Source organism: Bufo gargarizans, chromosome 3, assembly GCF_014858855.1.
Source record: "Bufo gargarizans isolate SCDJY-AF-19 chromosome 3, ASM1485885v1, whole genome shotgun sequence".
Lineage (NCBI taxonomy): Eukaryota > Metazoa > Chordata > Amphibia > Anura > Bufonidae > Bufo > Bufo gargarizans.
In genome coordinates, this window is record NC_058082.1 from 517626578 (window position 1) to 517649296 (window position 22719).

At 41.8% G+C, this 22719-nt stretch overlaps 1 protein-coding gene across 5 annotated transcripts in view; it reads right to left on the reverse strand.

Moving 5' to 3' along the window:
- CDKL5 (cyclin dependent kinase like 5) overlaps nt 1-22719 on the reverse strand; it is a 402014-nt gene that overhangs the window by 108299 nt on the left and 270996 nt on the right. For all 5 annotated transcript variants that reach the window (XM_044284001.1, XM_044284003.1, XM_044284000.1 and 2 more), the window contains exon 7: nt 18271-18391. In XM_044284001.1, the coding sequence (XP_044139936.1) occupies nt 18271-18391 (121 nt within the window). The remainder of the gene's footprint in view (nt 1-18270; nt 18392-22719) is intronic.

Genomic DNA, 22719 nt, shown 5'->3' on the forward strand with positions numbered 1-22719 from the left:
GAGGAAGAGGCCGAGGCGGCAGCAGCAGAATAGGCCGAGGCGGCAGCAGCAGAAGAGGTAGCAGGGGGAGCCTGAGTGACTTCCTGGGTTTTAAGGTGTTTACTCCACTGCAGTTCATGCTTTGCATGCAGGTGCCTGGTCATGCAGGTTGTGCTCAGGTTCAGAACGTTAATGCCTCGCTTCAGGCTCTGATGGCACAGCGTGCAAACCACTCGGGTCTTGTCGTCAGCACATTGTTTGAAGAAGTGCCATGCCAGGGAACTCCTTGAAGCTGCCTTTGGGGTGCTCGGTCCCAGATGGCGGCGGTCAGTAGCAGGCGGAGTCTCTTGGCGGCGGGTGTTCTGCTTTTGCCCACTGCTCCCTCTTTTGCTACGCTGTTGGCTCGGTCTCACCACTGCCTCTTCCTCCGAACTGTGAAAGTCAGTGGCACGACCTTCATTCCATGTGGGGTCTAGGACCTCATCGTCCCCTGCATCGTCTTCCACCCAGTCTTGATCCCTGACCTCCTGTTCAGTCTGCACACTGCAGAAAGACGCAGCAGTTGGCACCTGTGTTTCGTCATCATCAGAGACATGCTGAGGTGGTATTCCCATGTCCTCATCATCAGGAAACATAAGTGGTTGTGCGTCAGTGCATTCTATGTCTTTCACCGCTGGGGAAGGGCTAGGTGGATGCCCTTGGGAAACCCTGCCAGCGGAGTCTTCAAACAGCATAAGAGACTGCTGCATAACTTGAGGCTGAGACAGTTTCCCTGGTATGCATGGGGGTGATGTGACAGACTGATGGGGTTGGTTTTCAGGCGCCATCTGTGCGCTTTCTGCAGAAGACTGGGTGGGAGATAATGTGAACGTGCTGGATCCACTGTCGGCCACCCAATTGACTAATGCCTGTACCTGCTCAGGCCTTACCATCCTTAGAACGGCATTGGGCCCCACCATATATCGCTGTAAATTCTGGCGGCTACTGGGACCTGAGGTAGTTGGTACACTAGGACGTGTGGATGTGGCAGAACGGCCACGTCCTCTCCCAGCACCAGAGGGTCCACTAACACCACCACGACCATGTCCACGTCCGCGTCCCTTACTAGATGTTTTTCTCATTGTTATGGTTCACCACAACAACAAATATATTATTTGGCCCAATGTATTGTATTCAAATTCAGCGGGATATAAATTTGAGGCCTAGTATTTAGGCGCTGGGTGACCGGTATGGATTTAGTGACAGAATTAGACTTGGAAATGCACAGAAGCGTGTGTGTGTGAAGTTATTCTGAATGACCCAATGTGCACCTTGAATATTATATACCTTTTAGGGATAGATTTCAAATAGCTCTGATATAGCAGAAACCACTAAATTATGAAATTGCTAAATTGGGAATTGTACTTCAACCCAGAACAAAAAATGTGCTTTGACGGACACTAAATATCTTGCCCAGCAACAACAGTACAACGGTGGGTAACGAGAGATTTAGAGGGAATTAAATTTGAGGCCTAGTATTTAGGCGCTGGGTCACCGGTATGGATTTAGTGACAGAATTAGACTTGGAAATACACAGTAGCGGGTGTGTGTGAAGTTATTCTGAATGACCCTATGTGCACCTTCAATATTATATACCCTTTTAGGGATAGATTTCAAATAGCTCTGATATAGCAGAAACCACTAAATTATGAAATTGCTAAATTGGGAATTGTACTTCAACCCAGAACAAAAAATGTGCTTTGACGGACACTAAATATCTTGCCCAGCAACAACAGTACAGCGGTGGGTAACGAGAGATTTAGAGGGAATTAAATTTGAGGCCTAGTATTTAGGCGCTGGGTCACCGGTATGGATTTAGTGACAGAATTAGACTTGGAAATGCACAGAAGCGTGTGTGTGAAGTTATTCTGAATGACCCAATGTGCACCTTCAATATTATATACCCTTTTTGGGATAGATTTCAAATAGCTCTGATATAGCAGGAACCACTAAATTATGAAATTGCTAAATTGGGAATTGTACTTCAACCCAGAACAAAAAATGTGCTTTGACGGGCACTAAATAACTTTCCCAGCTACAACAGGACAACGGTAACGAGAGATTTAGAGGGATTTAAATTTGAGGCCTAGTATTTAGGCGCTGGGTGACAGGTATGGGTTTAGTGACAGAATTAGACTTGGAAATACACAGTAGCGGGTGTGTGTGAAGTTATTCTGAATGACCCTATGTGCACCTTCAATATTATATACCCTTTTAGGGATAGATTTCAAATAGCTCTGATATAGCAGAAACCACTAAATTATGAAATTGCTAAATTGGGAATTGTACTTCAACCCAGAACAAAAAATGTGCTTTGACGGACACTAAATATCTTGCCCAGCAACAACAGTACACCGGTGGGTAACGAGAGATTTAGAGGGAATTAAATTTGAGGCCTAGTATTTAGGCGCTGGGTCACCGGTATGGATTTAGTGACAGAATTAGACTTGGAAATGCACAGAAGCGTGTGTGTGAAGTTATTCTGAATGACCCAATGTGCACCTTCAATATTATATACCCTTTTTGGGATAGATTTCAAATAGCTCTGATATAGCAGGAACCACTAAATTATGAAATTGCTAAATTGGGAATTGTACTTCAACCCAGAACAAAAAATGTGCTTTGACGGGCACTAAATAACTTTCCCAGCTACAACAGGACAACGGTAACGAGAGATTTAGAGGGATTTAAATTTGAGGCCTAGTATTTAGGCGCTGGGTGACAGGTATGGGTTTAGTGACAGAATTAGACTTGGAAATACACAGTAGCGGGTGTGTGTGAAGTTATTCTGAATGACCCTATGTGCACCTTCAATATTATATACCCTTTTAGGGATAGATTTCAAATAGCTCTGATATAGCAGAAACCACTAAATTATGAAATTGCTAAATTGGGAATTGTACTTCAACCCAGAACAAAAAATGTGCTTTGACGGACACTAAATATCTTGCCCAGCAACAACAGTACACCGGTGGGTAACGAGAGATTTAGAGGGAATTAAATTTGAGGCCTAGTATTTAGGCGCTGGGTCACCGGTATGGATTTAGTGACAGAATTAGACTTGGAAATACACAGTAGCGGGTGTGTGTGAAGTTATTCTGAATGACCCTATGTGCACCTTCAATATTATATACCCTTTTTGGGATAGATTTCAAATAGCTCTGATATAGCAGGAACCACTAAATTATGAAATTGCTAAATTGGGAATTGTACTTCAACCCAGAACAAAAAATGTGCTTTGACGGGCACTAAATAACTTTCCCAGCTACAACAGGACAACGGTAACGAGAGATTTAGAGGGATTTAAATTTGAGGCCTAGTATTTAGGCGCTGGGTGACAGGTATGGGTTTAGTGACAGAATTAGACTTGGAAATACACAGTAGCGGGTGTGTGTGAAGTTATTCTGAATGACCCTATGTGCACCTTCAATATTATATACCCTTTTAGGGATAGATTTCAAATAGCTCTGATATAGCAGAAACCACTAAATTATGAAATTGCTAAATTGGGAATTGTACTTCAACCCAGAACAAAAAATGTGCTTTGACGGACACTAAATATCTTGCCCAGCAACAACAGTACACCGGTGGGTAACGAGAGATTTAGAGGGAATTAAATTTGAGGCCTAGTATTTAGGCGCTGGGTCACCGGTATGGATTTAGTGACAGAATTAGACTTGGAAATACACAGTAGCGGGTGTGTGTGAAGTTATTCTGAATGACCCTATGTGCACCTTCAATATTATATACCCTTTTTGGGATAGATTTCAAATAGCTCTGATATAGCAGGAACCACTAAATTATGAAATTGCTAAATTGGGAATTGTACTTCAACCCAGAACAAAAAATGTGCTTTGACGGACACTAAATATCTTGCCCAGCAACAACAGTACAGCGGTGGGTAACGAGAGATTTAGAGGGAATTAAATTTGAGGCCTAGTATTTAGGCGCTGGGTCACCGGTATGGATTTAGTGACAGAATTAGACTTGGAAATGCACAGAAGCGTGTGTGTGAAGTTATTCTGAATGACCCAATGTGCACCTTCAATATTATATACCCTTTTTGGGATAGATTTCAAATAGCTCTGATATAGCAGGAACCACTAAATTATGAAATTGCTAAATTGGGAATTGTACTTCAACCCAGAACAAAAAATGTGCTTTGACGGGCACTAAATAACTTTCCCAGCTACAACAGGACAACGGTAACGAGAGATTTAGAGGGATTTAAATTTGAGGCCTAGTATTTAGGCGCTGGGTGACAGGTATGGGTTTAGTGACAGAATTAGACTTGGAAATACACAGTAGCGGGTGTGTGTGAAGTTATTCTGAATGACCCTATGTGCACCTTCAATATTATATACCCTTTTAGGGATAGATTTCAAATAGCTCTGATATAGCAGAAACCACTAAATTATGAAATTGCTAAATTGGGAATTGTACTTCAACCCAGAACAAAAAATGTGCTTTGACGGACACTAAATATCTTGCCCAGCAACAACAGTACAGCGGTGGGTAACGAGAGATTTAGAGGGAATTAAATTTGAGGCCTAGTATTTAGGCGCTGGGTCACCGGTATGGATTTAGTGACAGAATTAGACTTGGAAATACACAGTAGCGGGTGTGTGTGAAGTTATTCTGAATGACCCTATGTGCACCTTCAATATTATATACCCTTTTTGGGATAGATTTCAAATAGCTCTGATATAGCAGGAACCACTAAATTATGAAATTGCTAAATTGGGAATTGTACTTCAACCCAGAACAAAAAATGTGCTTTGACGGGCACTAAATAACTTTCCCAGCTACAACAGGACAACGGTAACGAGAGATTTAGAGGGATTTAAATTTGAGGCCTAGTATTTAGGCGCTGGGTGACAGGTATGGGTTTAGTGACAGAATTAGACTTGGAAATACACAGTAGCGGGTGTGTGTGAAGTTATTCTGAATGACCCTATGTGCACCTTCAATATTATATACCCTTTTTGGGATAGATTTCAAATAGCTCTGATATAGCAGAAACCACTAAATTATGAAATTGCTAAATTGGGAATTGTACTTCAACCCAGAACAAAAAATGTGCTTTGACGGACACTAAATATCTTGCCCAGCAACAACAGTACAGCGGTGGGTAACGAGAGATTTAGAGGGAATTAAATTTGAGGCCTAGTATTTAGGCGCTGGGTCACCGGTATGGATTTAGTGACAGAATTAGACTTGGAAATACACAGTAGCGGGTGTGTGTGAAGTTACTCTGAATGACCCTATGTGCACCTTCAATATTATATACCCTTTTTGGGATAGATTTCAAAGAGCTCTGATATAGCAGGAACCACTAAATTATGAAATTGCTAAATTGGGAATTGTATTTCAACCCAGAACAAGAAATGTGCTTGAACGGACACTAAATAACTCGCCCAGCTACAGCACTAGGGACAGATTTAGCTGGATATAAATTTGAGGCCTAGTATTTAGGCGCTGGGTGACAGGTATGGGTTTAGTGACAGAATTAGACTTGGAAATACACAGTAGCGGGTGTGTGTGAAGTTATTCTGAATGACCCTATGTGCACCTTCAATATTATATACCCTTTTAGGGATAGATTTCAAATAGCTCTGATATAGCAGAAACCACTAAATTATGAAATTGCTAAATTGGGAATTGTACTTCAACCCAGAACAAAAAATGTGCTTTGACGGACACTAAATATCTTGCCCAGCAACAACAGTACAGCGGTGGGTAACGAGAGATTTAGAGGGAATTAAATTTGAGGCCTAGTATTTAGGCGCTGGGTCACCGGTATGGATTTAGTGACAGAATTAGACTTGGAAATACACAGTAGCGGGTGTGTGTGAAGTTATTCTGAATGACCCTATGTGCACCTTCAATATTATATACCCTTTTTGGGATAGATTTCAAATAGCTCTGATATAGCAGGAACCACTAAATTATGAAATTGCTAAATTGGGAATTGTACTTCAACCCAGAACAAAAAATGTGCTTTGACGGGCACTAAATAACTTTCCCAGCTACAACAGGACAACGGTAACGAGAGATTTAGAGGGATTTAAATTTGAGGCCTAGTATTTAGGCGCTGGGTGACAGGTATGGGTTTAGTGACAGAATTAGACTTGGAAATACACAGTAGCGGGTGTGTGTGAAGTTATTCTGAATGACCCTATGTGCACCTTCAATATTATATACCCTTTTTGGGATAGATTTCAAATAGCTCTGATATAGCAGAAACCACTAAATTATGAAATTGCTAAATTGGGAATTGTACTTCAACCCAGAACAAAAAATGTGCTTTGACGGACACTAAATATCTTGCCCAGCAACAACAGTACAGCGGTGGGTAACGAGAGATTTAGAGGGAATTAAATTTGAGGCCTAGTATTTAGGCGCTGGGTCACCGGTATGGATTTAGTGACAGAATTAGACTTGGAAATACACAGTAGCGGGTGTGTGTGAAGTTACTCTGAATGACCCTATGTGCACCTTCAATATTATATACCCTTTTTGGGATAGATTTCAAAGAGCTCTGATATAGCAGGAACCACTAAATTATGAAATTGCTAAATTGGGAATTGTATTTCAACCCAGAACAAGAAATGTGCTTGAACGGACACTAAATAACTCGCCCAGCTACAGCACTAGGGACAGATTTAGCTGGATATAAATTTGAGGCCTAGTATTTAGGCGCTGGGTGACAGGTATGGGTTTAGTGACAGAATTAGACTTGGAAATACACAGTAGCGGGTGTGTGTGAAGTTATTCTGAATGACCCTATGTGCACCTTCAATATTATATACCCTTTTAGGGATAGATTTCAAATAGCTCTGATATAGCAGAAACCACTAAATTATGAAATTGCTAAATTGGGAATTGTACTTCAACCCAGAACAAAAAATGTGCTTTGACGGACACTAAATATCTTGCCCAGCAACAACAGTACAGCGGTGGGTAACGAGAGATTTAGAGGGAATTAAATTTGAGGCCTAGTATTTAGGCGCTGGGTCACCGGTATGGATTTAGTGACAGAATTAGACTTGGAAATACACAGTAGCGGGGGTGTGTGAAGTTATTCTGAATGACCCTATGTGCACCTTCAATATTATATACCCTTTTTGGGATAGATTTCAAATAGCTCTGATATAGCAGGAACCACTAAATTATGAAATTGCTAAATTGGGAATTGTACTTCAACCCAGAACAAAAAATGTGCTTTGACGGGCACTAAATAACTTTCCCAGCTACAACAGGACAACGGTAACGAGAGATTTAGAGGGATTTAAATTTGAGGCCTAGTATTTAGGCGCTGGGTGACAGGTATGGGTTTAGTGACAGAATTAGACTTGGAAATACACAGTAGCGGGTGTGTGTGAAGTTATTCTGAATGACCCTATGTGCACCTTCAATATTATATACCCTTTTTGGGATAGATTTCAAATAGCTCTGATATAGCAGAAACCACTAAATTATGAAATTGCTAAATTGGGAATTGTACTTCAACCCAGAACAAAAAATGTGCTTTGACGGACACTAAATATCTTGCCCAGCAACAACAGTACAGCGGTGGGTAACGAGAGATTTAGAGGGAATTAAATTTGAGGCCTAGTATTTAGGCGCTGGGTCACCGGTATGGATTTAGTGACAGAATTAGACTTGGAAATACACAGTAGCGGGTGTGTGTGAAGTTACTCTGAATGACCCTATGTGCACCTTCAATATTATATACCCTTTTTGGGATAGATTTCAAAGAGCTCTGATATAGCAGGAACCACTAAATTATGAAATTGCTAAATTGGGAATTGTATTTCAACCCAGAACAAGAAATGTGCTTGAACGGACACTAAATAACTCGCCCAGCTACAGCACTAGGGACAGATTTAGCTGGATATAAATTTGAGGCCTAGTATTTAGGCGCTGGGTGACCGGTATGGATTTAGTGACAGAATTAGACTGGGATATGGCCAAAAAATGAACAGACTATTGCTGGTTAAATGCACTTGGTGTGACAGCTTCACCCTGATGTAGGCTTTAGCCAAAAAACAACCACACCATTGAGGGTTAAATGCACTTGGTGACAGGCGCAGCTTGCCCCTGATTTTGTATATGGCCAAAAAATGAACAGACTATTGCTGGTTAAATGCACTTGGTGTGACAGCTTCACCCTGATGTAGGCTTTAGCCAAAAAACAACCACACCATTGAGGGTTAAATGCACTTGGTGACAGGCGCAGCTTGCCCCTGATTTTGTATATGGCCAAAAAATGAACAGACTATTGCTGGTTAAATGCACTTGGTGTGACAGCTTCACCCTGATGTAGGCTTTAGCCAAAAAACAACCACACCATTGAGGGTTAAATGCACTTGGTGACAGGCGCAGCTTGCCCCTGATTTTGTATATGGCCAAAAAATGAACAGACTATTGCTGGTTAAATGCACTTGGTGTCACAGCTTCACCCTGATGTAGGCTTTAGCCAAAAAACAACCACACCATTGAGGGTTAAATGCACTTGGTCGCAGCTTGTGCTGGCGCACCACAAGACACAAAATGGCCGCCGATCACCCCAGAAAAATGAGACTGACAAACGGTCTGTGCAGCCTAAAAACAGTGAGCAATTGAGGATCAGCAGCTCAATGATCCACAGCTGCAGATCGATCAGTTAATCAAGTCCTTTGGAGGAGTTAATCTGCCTAATCTCGCCCTACTGTCGCAGCCGCAACCTCTCCCTACGCTAATCAGAGCAGAGTGACGGGCGGCGCTATGTGACTCCAGCTTAAATAGAGGCTGGGTCACATGGTGCTCTGGCCAATCACAGCCATGCCAATAGTAGGCATGGCTGTGATGGCCTCTTGGGGCAAGTAGTATGACGCTTGTTGATTGGCTGCTTTGCAGCCTTTCAAAAAGCGCCAAGAAAGCGTCACAAAAGCGCGAAGAAAGCGACGAACACCGAACCCGAACCCGGACTTTTACGAAAATGTCCGGGTTCGGGTCCGTGTCACGGACACCCCAAAATTCGGTACGAACCCGAACTATACAGTTCGGGTTCGCTCATCCCTACTAACATGTCTACTTTTTCTTTTCTATTTTTTTGATATTTTATAACTTAATTATAGGAAAAGGGCGTTTTAAAGTTTTGTTTAGTTGAAACTTATATTTTTTTATGTAAAACACTTTTTTGACTTTTTTTAACTTTATTTTTTTGTCCCACTATGGGACTTCAACTTTTGGGGGTCTGATCCCTTGTACAATGCATTACAATACATCTGTATTGTAATGCATTGGCTGTAAGTGTAATACACTTACAGTCTGCTTGCCTGTGAGAACCACGGCTAACAGGAACAGCTGATCCCCTGCTGCTGATGGGGCGCAGCTCCTGCACCCGCCCGATCAGCCCGCTGTAACTGTACGGCGCTGAAATTTAAGTCACAGTCGGCAGCGCCATACAGTTAAAGTGCTAGCACAAGTTATTTTTTGTTCTTTGTATTCTTCTAAGCAAATGTAAGGGGTTTTCAATTCACCTTATTTCTTACTTCATCTACAGTGGCCCTGATCTCTTAGTTAGCCGAGGGTCATATGACCTATTATGTCAGCTTCTTTCCCTGCTGTGATGACATTTTGTGCACGGAGGGAGGGAGCAGGAGGAGCAGGTCTGCCTCTGTCCACGGAGTGTCACTGTAGGCTGTGCTGGTTGGAGTGACAAGCCACACCCCCTGAACTGCCCGATCTGCTGGCTTAGCTGTCTGCCCTGTGTTTCACCTCCCACTGGATTCTTCAGTAAAGTTTAACTCCTTCTACCATAAACAGCCAAACTCAGGGTTGGTGGCTCTGCCTTAGGTGCTGAGCAGGGTTTTTCTCTTCTCCAGGCACTAAGGAAACAAATGCCGTACACAGGATCCTACTTCCCTCCTCACCCTGCAAACACAGAGCTGACAAAGAATGGAGGAGTTCTCTCCTCTGTACTCTTCTGCTGGCTATGAGGAAGTGTCTGCAGAGCATTGCACATGAACAGCTGGGGGAAGATCCTGTGTGTAGCAGCAATGTCATTGTACTGTACAGCTGGGACTTGTAGTCCCACACATACAACATGAGTATCCTAGCAGTCAGACTACAGACAGGGCAGAAATTGTATTCACTCCCTTTGCAGAGTGGAAGAGGGGAAAGGCAGTTTTTGTTGACACCCACAAATATTCATGAGGAAAACCTCAGAGATTGTTGTTACACGCCCCCACAGCTCTGAAACGGCATGTCAACAAATAGCCAGAACAGAAGTAGGGAAATGAGGAAATTTTTTGGGGGTCTAAAACTTGCTTAGCTTATGTATATATTGCTGACCATCAGATTTACAGTGTTCTATTATTTTTTTTAAATAGCTTGGACAACCCATTTAATTGTGTCATGTAGTTGTATTCTTGTTAATAAGCCATGTATAATAAGTCACCTGTATTTAATGCCCAAGATTCTTTGCACAAGTTATTCTGATTGACAATGTCAAGAAGACGACTAGTGAAACATCTTCAAAAAAAGAAAAAAAAGCCTAGTTGCTTTGACTCATTTCTACTGATATACCATGAACTGGATGAATAAGAACCCTCACAAACATGTCTAAATAGAGCAAACTGCAGCTGGTATTGCAGAGGAGTTGAGGCTAGAGTGGAGAAGCTAAGGCTACATTCACACCGTTTTTCATGGCCATTTTGTATCTGTGTCTGCATCCATTTTCTGGCCGTTTATCCATTTTCAATGGCCACTTTCATCTGTTTTGCTTCACAGTTTAATGGCTGTTAGACTGGTGCACTCCTGTTTAAACAGCTGTTAAAAACGGTTCCAATGGGGTCTTTCTGGCCATGAAAACGGTCAAAATGGGACATGTTCTATATTTTTATGGCCACAAATCACTGGCCATTAAAAATACAGCCATATAATAGGCCCATAGACTGTGTAAGAGTCGCTAATAAAGACTGTTGTGTAAATGAGGCCTATAGGTAGCCACCTGGCACATGCATCCTGAAAGCCCAGGTTTCTATTAAGACCAGCCAGACACTGTGACACTTGCAAAGGGTAAGACTGTGGTGTGCCTTATGGAGAGTCGCAAGAAGAGATACTGTGACCGGCAAAAACTTCTGTGGGAAAAGTGGGAAAAACTGCAAAACCTACATACTCGTTGCTGTCCTTGAATAGACCACAGTGCCAAACTTTAAAGGAGTCTTCAGTGATTTTAATATTGATAACCTATCTTCAGGATAGGTCATCAATATCAGTTTGGTGGGGGTCCAACACCCGGGACCCCCGCTGATCAGCTGGTTGAAGAGGAGGCGGCTCTCCATGCAAGTGCAGCCTTCCCTTCATTGTTTATCTGCTCACTGTCGACATCACGAAGGTGATTTTTGACTAAACCAAGTTTGTCTACATAATAATTTGTTTCAGTACAGTCAGAAATGTTCTTTCCAAAAAAAACTAAAAACATGTACAGCGGTCCCTCCACATACAATATTAATGGGTTCTGTTAAAGGGATTCTGCCATGAGATTTTAGCCCTATAAGCGCTAAACATATGCCCATGTCTGTACTAATAACATAAATCCTAAACTGGCCTTATTAAACCTGCTTGTGGCTCTATTAGCCCAAAAAACTGTTTTTTATAACCTGTCAATCGCCTACCTAAGGTGCCCAAGGGGATGTCCGTTAATACAGAGTACCCGGACGTCTGGTGCCCAGCGCCTCCTTCCCAGTCTTAATCGCCTCCCTCCCTGTCTACAGTGCCGCCTTCCTTCAGCGCTTGCACACTATGCGCAGCCTGATGCGCCGCGGGATCCTGGCAGCGGCTTCAATAAACGAAGTGCGCATGCGCACCAGGCCGGGCGCATGCGCACTTCGCTCATCGAAGCCGCTGCCAGATTTATGTTATTAGTACGGACATGGGCATATGTTTAGCTTATAGGGTTAAAATCTCATGACAGAATCCCTTTAAGACCATTGTATGTATGTTATGTGATAGGACTACTCACAGCTCATCACTTGCCTATGTAAGAACCTGAATTCTGATCTTTGAAAAAAAAAGACTAACTTAATTGGAATGTTGATAAATCTGCCAGAGGAATTGTTGGTTCATGTTTCTTTGTCTGGAGGCTACCCCACCAGGAGAGGCGTGGTGCTGCAACAACCACTGTTGGACATATGACAGCTTATCAGGAGCTAATCCATTTTTCACAAGCTAGCACTATTTTAAATAAAAATGCATACTTTACATCAGGATTAGCACAGTATATCTGATTGATCTACAATATAGGAATGAGCATGTGATATGATGGTCCCAACATTTGTTCTTTATGAATATTGCTTTGTGAGCATACGGCTGCTTCCACATCCCATTCCAACCTTATATCCTGCACAAACACACACATTTCATCTAATCCAAACATTGATTATTTTGGTATTCTACTGTAATATAAATTCAGCACGGCTGCAGAGGGTGTATGTGTTGTGACTGTAAGACAGCTGTGTGACACCAACCTATAACTGAGCCAATAGTGGCACACTGATGTACAGGTACTAATTCCGAATAAAATAGCGACATTACTCTTAAATGATCCAAGGTAAAAAAGTGGAATAGACGGCTCTACCGCTCAGGTAAATGGTAGAGGTGCAGGACTGCTTAGTCTGACTCACCCAGTCAGAAGCATAACATTTCAAACAATAAGGGATAAGCAGGCACACTCTTAGTTTGGGAACAGGGTGTATTTTATTTATGTTCTGGTATTCATGAATTTGTAGATAAAAAAGTTGTGTATAAATATACGTAAAAAATAAATAAGTAAAAAATAAAAAATGAAAAATAGAGTGATCACCAATATGTGAGCAGTGATGGATCCTTTGGAAAAAAATTTTTTACCCCAAAAACAAATAGTATATAGGATGATTTGTCGAGTGTTTAGGAAAAATTATAATAGAGAAATAATATATATATATATGAAATAAAGTATATATATATATATATATATATATAAAGTAAATTGTCCTTTATAAAAGTAAATAGTCCTTCTTAAAAAATATTGAAAAATGTTGGTCTTCCAGTCTTTTATAAAGTGGCCACTGAACAGTGAGTAAAATCAAATAAAATCAAGTAAAGAATGTAATCGTCATATAGAGGATTAATAAGTATGTCCCCTTATAGAATTATAGCTCCATTGGTGGGATATTTAGTAGATGGTAATTTAGAAGGTTGCTGTTAGATAGAGGATAGTGCGTCTTTGCAGATATATTTGCAGATAGGAGTAATTCATATATGGCATATATGGCAATGATTGTTAGTGGTTATAATCCATATGTTCCTCTGTAAAAGAAAGGGGTGCTCTGTGCCTGGGTGCGGCGTCCCGCACTGTCTCTGGCTACAGAGATCACTTACCCTTCTCGACGCTTGTATTCTTTAGGTCCTCTAATGGTAATTGCCGGTAGTTGGCTGTTGAAGTCCGGTCCTCAGGAGTTAGCAGCGTGTCTCGTGTTGCCTAGGACGCCGAGAGGCGTGGTTCGCGCGTCTGAAGCGTGACGTATGTGGTCACGTGATCGGACTCTCTGTCAAGCTTCTTCGCAATGCTTCTCCTGCTCTGTAGCGAGTAAGAGGATTACTGGGATATTCACCACTCGCTACAGAGCAGGAGAAGCATTGCGAAGAAGCTTGACAGAGAGTCCGATCACGTGACCACATACGTCACGCTTAAGACGCGCGAACCACGCCTCTCGGCGTCCTAGGCAACACGAGACACGCTGCTAACTCCTGAGGACCGGACCGGACTACAGAATTTTTTACTCTTCCAACTGTAGATTGAAGTCTTCCTGCTTGAGTCTTACTTTAAGAGCATCTAAAATATGTCCACATTAACCAGCTGTTTGCCAGATGAGAACTATTTACCACACTTCATTGCAAAAAGGATTATTTACAGTATTTACCCATTTGCTGCATGGTTTTAGTATCTCCATGCTGCATTGGGTCCATCTGTTCTTTTGCTAACAACATTAGCAGAATATATTAGAAATATCGATTTGACGTTTTGTTTTCTGGTTTCTTATGATGTAATCCTATTCTTAGCAAAAAATAAATAAAAAATATGAAGCAAAAATACAGTGATTCCAACACACCCATCTTTTCCACTAATTACACAGTCTCTCCTCCACACAGTCTCTTATTAGCTGAACAAACGCTTCTGAGGCAGCAACTTGCAAAGGCTAGATTCACATCTCCAGTCACAGTTTCTGGCAATCTGTTTCAGTCTAGGAACAGAAACCAAAAATATAAGGAAAATGCCACACAGACAGGGGGACTATAATGGGGGTCCTGCCTGGTTTCCTTTATGGTTCCCATCATTTCGCCAAAATAGAAAAGCATGCTGTGGTATGTTGTCCTACATTTTTTTCCCAGAATCTGTGATGGAGGCTCCTAAGAGAACCTCTGCCAAACATAGTGTCATGATATTGATACTCTATCTTTAGGTCATCAACATCAGATACCGTATGGGGAGGTCTGACTTCCAGCACTGCCCGCCGACCAGCTGTTTGTATGGGAGAAGAAGCTGTAATTACACTGCACTGCTGCAACAAGCTAGATGGTGTGCAGGTATACACTGAAGAGGACTCAGCACTCGCACCGCTGCCTCTTCAAACATCTAAAATCTGATATTAATGAATGACCTATCCTGAGGACAGGTCATCAATATTATGATACTGCTAGACTCTTTAAAGAACATGTCACCGTGATCAACCCTAATTAAGCAGACAAACCGCTTGGGAGAGTTGATCATGGTGGGTTTAATGATCCCATTCTTACTGCAATCAGATGTTCCACTGCAGCTAAATCCATACATTATCATGTTAATGAGGTGCTTAGAGCACCAAAGGGCAGGGCTAGACCCTGGGAGCCCCACTTCACCACCTCTTCTCAACTGCCACTCTCTTTCCCCTACTGATTGACCAGGCCAGGCATCATTACTGTTCCGATGTCTCGATGTCTATGAAATCATGTGCATGCACCAGTGAAAGTACAATCGGGGCATGCACAGTTGATCAACGGCGCAGCTGAACATGGTGACGATACTCTTTAAATAAATAGACTGAGCATTCAAAGTCTGCTGTGCACCTCAGAGGACAACCTCATTAAAACTTCTACTCCACTCCCATCTACCCCCTCCTTGTCCCTTCACCTCCCAGCATGGACAAGTCATGCGGCCGGCTTCAGCTCCTGCAAAACTGGTGAATGATATCAGGTGGCAGCAACACTGTGTGATACTTCCACCTGGAGGTCACAATATCTCCCCAGAGGAGAGAGAATTATTGAAGTCTTCTGACACCATTGGTCATTTCCCTCAAGGTCCCTGTGCAGCTGAACCAACTACACAGGCAGTATGTACGCACCCAGCAAAGAGTTGTATTACTTGGGTTTTCTGGTCCCTTGATATAATTATATTTTAAGCCCCTGCTCTTTATCTTCTGTGAGTAAAAACGGAATATAACAATTTATAACAATTCAGATGAATATCCCATATTCATCTGTAATCTGGGACTTTAAAACTCACGACATCACTATGCAAGATTAAACCTTAATAGAGAGGAACAGTCAGGAATTCTGTAAAGAATGAGAAAATGCTCACTATTACAGACCACACCATGGTCTTACACAACAAAGGCCTTATAATTTACCTATGACATTAGTGACCAGGTAACATTTATACAGAGTTATCCATCACATGTTTCATAATGGAGATACAAGAACAAAGTGAAACAGAAGAGAAAACCAACAATTATTCTTATCTACCACAAATGGACAGTAATTATCAGAACCTGAATATAGAATATAGTAATGCAGTAACTTCTATAGATTCTATAGCAACACTTTTTATAAGGAAGCAAACTGCTGAGAAAAGAGGGTAATACAGTGTAATTTGAAGGAATCCATAGCCTCCGATATTCGTTTGTTTGTTCCATTAACTCTTCATGCCAGCCTGGCATGCTTTTTTAAAGAGTTTTTGAGATTAGGAAAAGGTCTTCTGGTTTTGACCAGAAACAAAGCTGTTCTGTCTATTGCCTGATCTTGCAACTCAGACCAGAGAGCTGCCATTTCTGACATGAAGAATTTTTTTTTCTAATCTACATTACCCCATTAAGTGCTTTAGATGACACATGAGAGCTTGCCACAGAAGACCTGGTTTAGCCTGGGCGTAGAAGACATCACTGACACCTGCCATAGAAGCCCCCAGAAGTGGTTGCCGCAGAAGCCCTCATCACTGTATGTCACAGAAGCACCCAAGACTACAAGATGCCCATCAGACACAGTCCCCCAAAGGGGCACAGGTGAATCCCCTGGAGGACCTCTGAGCCAGCAGTGGCCCCACCGGTGCCCATGTAAAAATAGCACATTGTAAATTACACTTGCTCCACTATATACAAATAGGCAGCGTACAGCCGCTCAGCCAGCCTATGTGCCCATATAATAAATCTCTTAGTCTATTTAATAATCTACTCAATGTAATATTACATTAGCTTGCTGAGATCTAGGTGTATTAGCAGCCTGGCAAGGGCCCCGGGTCCATGTAGCAGGCTACTGTGAGGACCCTCAGGCTAAAGGACTGGTAGCAGATTAATACCAAAAATAAGTGTTGCTGTCTCTTCTCCTTTCGTTCTTTTCCCTTTTTTGGGAAAAAGACCTCCCCAGCAAGCCCTGCCAGCTGCAGATTTTGAAGACCTCCTGGGATTTATAGTTTGTATCCTCATTAAGAGTGAACAGGGATCAGCCACAGCTCAGCCATAATGCAGCCAAAAAAGTGCATGTAGTGTAGCATGTGTACAATGCCATGCGCCGTTCATGTTGGGAGGGAGGGGGTACCTGGGGGTTTATTCCTGTCTCAAGAGTTTTCAAATGAGTTGTTAATAGTTGTGTGGTTCTGCAGATAAAACTGACCATGGTGAGAAAGAGCCAACACTGAACTTATTCTCTTGCTTCAGATCTTCAGACACAGATCCACAGCACTTTCCTGCAGCCACCACTAGAGGGGACACAGTGGAAAGGGATTTTTACAGTTTCCATTGAGTTGATGCACTAAGCTACCTCGAGTGGTGGCTCCAGTTTTATAATACACTGGCGCACATCCACTGAGGCCAGTGCACCTAGATTTTGGCATAAATTCCACCAAAAAGTGGAGCAATTTGGTGTATCCAGGTTTACAGAAAGTTACCACTTCTAGTCGGAAAAACGGATCTAGCATATTGGAGAAGGTCTGTGGATTTGCCAAAAATGGGGTGTGGCCTAAGATGCAACATTTTGCCCCAAAACAGCACCACAAATCTGGCATAAAAAAACTAAGGCAACCAATATAGTTGGTAGTATAGGGCTACACAGAAGTGTCTATCCCTGCGCCGCATTGATCATCCAGCCTGAGCCGCTGTATAAAATTGGTAATGTGGGGTGTGATCGAGTGGATAGGGGTGATTACCATGATAATAGTAGATGCATTCCACAGTGAGGACCGCGCTGCGGCGAAACATGTCGGGGGATCTGCGTTGTGTTTTTTAAATAATATACTTCTTTTAGTTGGAGTGATCAGTGGAGAGCACTAAGGTACTTTTTAGTAGTTAATGATTGTATATAATTAGTTAGATTATAATCAAATATCCACATGACAGGTTCCCTTTAATGCCTCTTGCACACGACCGTATGCCCTCCGTATGCCCATCCAGGTCACGAAGGGCATACGGTCGTGTGCAAGAGGCCTTAGTCAGGTTCATTTAGATAGAGCCTTAACAAGGAAGCAGGCAACATGGACGCATAGATTTGAATATGTAAAAGCTCTTTTGACCTGCACTAACGATTTGATGATACTGTGTATATGCTCTACCTTTGAGAGGCAGATCAGCAACAAAGTAACAAGCTGACCTCCATTAAAAATAGAGGCAACAGGAAATATTCTATTAGGGTGTATGAGGATAATACCCCTATAGATTATTACTACAAAACCTGCATACACACAATAAGAAATAATAGTGGATTTAAAAAAACTGCTATTATGCATATATAAAAAAAAAAAAAGACAAAATGGAGGGAATGGAATTTTAAAATATATAAAGGGTAGGATTCAGATGAGCAAAGCCTTGGTTTATTACAGTTGCTGAAAGAAGAAGTTATTTTTACCAAGAGGCAACTAATTCAAAAACTGATTAAATCTTGTAAAAATGGAAACACCATTGATATAAAACCTCTCACCTCTATGGACAATGTCATTCTTGTGACACCAGTGAATTGCCTTGATGAGCTGATAGATGTAGTTCTTGACTTTTTCCGGAGGAACTCCATTTGGCATCTCTTCCAATAATTCAAGCATGTTCTAAATAAGGAAAAGTACAACAGGGTTCAGTGTTAATCTTATTACAATTTAACACGGCTCATTTCAGCTTCTTAAACCCACTCACAGCCTGGTTTATTTCCCAGCCAAAAGAAAGATGCCAATGCATTCATGCAAGCACAGCTATGGGTCACACGCCAGTTTCGTACAATACAGCAAAGCACAAAATGTTGATTAAATGTCCAAATTAGATGATACAGAGATTTTGTTCTGGGAAGAATGAAGAGAATTAAATACTATGTACTGCATATTCTGCCAATCTCTAAGATGTCACCATCATAATGGCTACCCCCACACCACCCAGAGCTCCTCACAGTTCTGTTCATCAAGTCACCATGGATGTTTTCGGTTACTTCACCTGATGGCTAACTTTGCAAAAAAATACCTCTTTATACCCCATACAAGTCATATGCAAAGTGACCTTCAGAAATCAAGGGGCCTCATGGTCAATCTTGCAGCACTCCCATCCAAACTCTTCAGTCTTGATTGTTGTGTCTCTCCTTGTTTAAGTCTGATATGATGCGCCAGAGATCCCACGCATGTGCTGTCATCTTGTAGGTTTTCAGCATCTGCGCAGTGTGCCCAGCTGCCATATACTTGGCTTTCTAGGCTTACTGCGCATGTGACAAATCTCAAGAGTGAATCACTGAGATTTTGTGCCTGTGCAGAGAGCCTCTAAAACATGGCAGCTGGGCTTTCTGTGCAGATGCTGAAAACACCACATGATGGTGCATGTGTGGAATCTTTTTTAAACAAGCTGAGAGACATCCATCAAGGTTGAAGAGGTAGGATGGGGATGAATTAAGCTGGACTTGGAGAATAACAAGCACATGTGTCAGTAGATTTGTACCTATGGCACTGGCTGACCTGTTGCATGTGCACTTGGCAGCTGAAGGCATCCGTGTTGGTCCCATGTTCATGAAATACCTTCCGTGGTATTCTCAGCTCGAGGGAAACAGACAGGCCATGAGTCTGCTGGAGCTGGTGTTAGGTGCTAATGTACTGAAGTACAACCAATCGTGAGGTGAAGGCATTATGATACACTGGCTGGTGAGGCTCCAGTAGAACAACATTGTGAAACTTTGGTCTAGGCTGGTTAAGTATTGTTTTAGATGGTGGTAGCCTTAGTATACATGTACACCTTTATTACACATTTTCTTTCCATTATTATATTGTTTAAAGGAGTTTTCCAGGATTTACATATTGATGGCCTTTTCTCAGGATAGGTCATCAATATCAGATTGGCGGGGTCCGACTCCAAGGACCCCCCCTCATGAACTCTACAAAGAGGCAGCAGGACTCCAGTGATCGCTTAGGCGTCTTCCTAGGCCATATGACATCACGTTCATTGGTGACAAGGCCTAGGCACAACTCAGCCTCATTCAAGTGAATGGGCCTGAGCTCCAATACCAAGCACAGCTGGTATTATTGGAAGAGATGTCAAATTGAGTTCCGCCGGAAAAAGTCAAGAACTACATCTATCAGCTCATCAAGGCAATTCACTGGTGTCACAAGCACAGCTGGTATTGGATGGCGCTGTGCTTGGTAAGCTGCATGAAGGCGGCGGTGCTCACTGGAGCTCCGCCGAGCTTCGGGGCTTCCTCAAACAGCTGAGTTCATGGTAAAGTTACCACAATTGTTTTGTAACATAAACTGAATAAAATTATTTATACAAGAATTAAAAGATACATATGAGAAGAAATATGGAGCCACAGAAATTCTGCATTAAAAAGATAATCTATACGCAATGACTAATAAAAATAAATACATACAAAATTGTGCTAACTATTTCAGGTGCCTTCTGGCCTAGCTTGAATTTTATGATGTATTCACCTTCCCTCTGAGAATTTCCAGGACTCTAACAGAAGTGACATGACATATGTCATGTTTTTCAACCTCATAAATACATATTTAAAGAGGACCTTTCACCAATTATGACAATGTGAACTAAGTATACAAACATATAGAGCTGCGCCCGGGGATCTCACTGCACTTACTATTATCCCTGGGCGCCGCTCCGTTCTCCCGCTATGCCCTCCGGTATCTTCGGTCACAAAGTTATAGTAGGCGGAGTCTGCTCTTGTTCTGCTGTAGCGCTGTCCAATCGCAGCACAGAGCTCAAAGCCTGGGAGGTTATTTTCTCCCAGGCTGTGAGCTCTGCAATGCGATTGGCCAGCGCTACAGCAGAACAAGGGCAGACTCCGCCTACACTAACTTAGTGACTGAAATCTCCTCCTACTATAACTTAGTGAGCGAAGATACCGGAGGGCATAGCAGGAGAACTGAGTGGCGCCCAGGGATAATAGTAAGTGCAGTGAGATCCCCGGGCACCGCTCTATATGTCTGTATACTTAGTTCACAATGTCAGGATCAGTGAAAGGTCCTCTTTAACCCCTTAAGGACACAGCCCTATTTCACCTTAAGGACCAGGCCATTTTTTGCAAATCTGACCACTGTCACTTTAAGTGCTGATAACTTTAAAACGCTTTGACTTACCCAGGCTGTTCTGAGATTGTTTTTTCGTCGCATATTGTACTTCATGACACTGCTAAAATTGGGTCAAAAAAGTTAATTTTTTTGCATAAAAAAATACCATATTTACCAAAAATTTTGAAAAATTTGCAAATTTCAAAGTTTCAGTTTCTCTACTTCTGTAATACATAGTAATACCCCCAAAAATTGTGATGACTTTACATTCCCCATATGTCTACTTCATGTTTGTAGCATTTTGGGAATGATATTTTATTTTTTGGGGATGTTACAAGGCTTAGAAGTTTAGAAGCAAATTTTGAAATTTTCGGAAATCTTCAAAATCCCACTTTTTATGGACCAGTTCAGGTTTGAAGTCACTTTGTGAGGCTTACATAATAGAAACCACCCAAAAATGACCCCATTCTAGAAACTACACCCCTCAAGGTATTCAAAACTGTTTTTTACAAACTTTGTTAACCCTTTAGGTCTTCCACAACACTTCATGGCAAATGGACATACATTTTTAGAATTTAGATTTTTTGGAAAATTTTCCAATATAATCAATTTTTTCCTGGAAAAAAACAAGGGTTAACTGCCAAACAAAACTCAAAATGGGTTGCCCTGATTCTGTAGTTTGCAGAAACACCCCATATGTGGTCGTAAACTACTGTTTGGCCGAACGGGAGGACATAGAAGGAGGGGAACACCATATGGGTTTTGGAAGGCAGATTTGGCAGGACTGGTTTTGTTTATACCATGTCCCATTTGAAGCCCCCTGTTGCACCCCTAGAATAGAAATTTCAAAAAAGTGACTCCATCTAAGAAAGTACACCCCTCAAGGTATTCAAAACTGGGTTTACAAACTTTGTTAACCCTTTAGGTGTTCCACAAGAGTTATTGGCAGATGGAGAAACAATTTAGAAATTTCTATTTTTTGGAAAATTTTCCAATATAATCAATTTTTTCCAGGAGTAAAACAAGGGTTAACTGCCAAACAAAACTCAAAATGGGTTGCCCTGATTCTGTAGTTTGCAAAAACACCCCATATGTGGTCGTAAACTACTGTTTGGCCGAACGGGAGGACATAGAAGGAGGGGAACACCATATGGGTTTTGGAAGGCAGATTTGGCAGGACTGGTTTTGTTTATACCATGTCCCATTTGAAGCCCCCTGTTGCACCCCTAGAATAGAAATTTCAAAAAAGTGACTCCATCTAAGAAAGTACACCCCTCAAGGTATTCAAAACTGGGTTTACAAACTTTGTTAACCCTTTAGGTGTTCCACAAGAGTTATTGGCAGATGGAGAAACAATTTAGAAATTTCTATTTTTTGGAAAATTTTCCAATATAATAAATTTTTTCCAGGAGTAAAACAAGGGTTAACTGCCAAACAAAACTCAAAATGGGTTGCCCTGATTCTGTAGTTTGCAAAAACACCCCATATGTGGTCGTAAACTACTGTTTGGCCAAACGGGAGCACGTAGAAAGAGGGGAACGCCATATGGGTTTTGGAAGGCAGATTTTGCAGGACTGGTTTTGTTTATACCATGTCCCATTTGAAGCCCCCTGTTGCACCCCTAGAATAGAAATTTCAAAAAAGTGACTCCATCTAAGAAAGTACACCCCTCAAGGTATTCAAAACTGGGTTTACAAACTTTGTTAACCCTTTAGGTGTTCCACAAGAGTTAATGGCAGATGGAGAAACAATTTAGAAATTTCTATTTTTTGGAAAATTTTCCATTTTAACCCTTACTTTATTACTGAAAAAAATGGGTTAACAGCCAAACAAAACTCAAAATGGGTTGCCCTGATTCTGTAGTTTGCAGAAACACCCCAAAT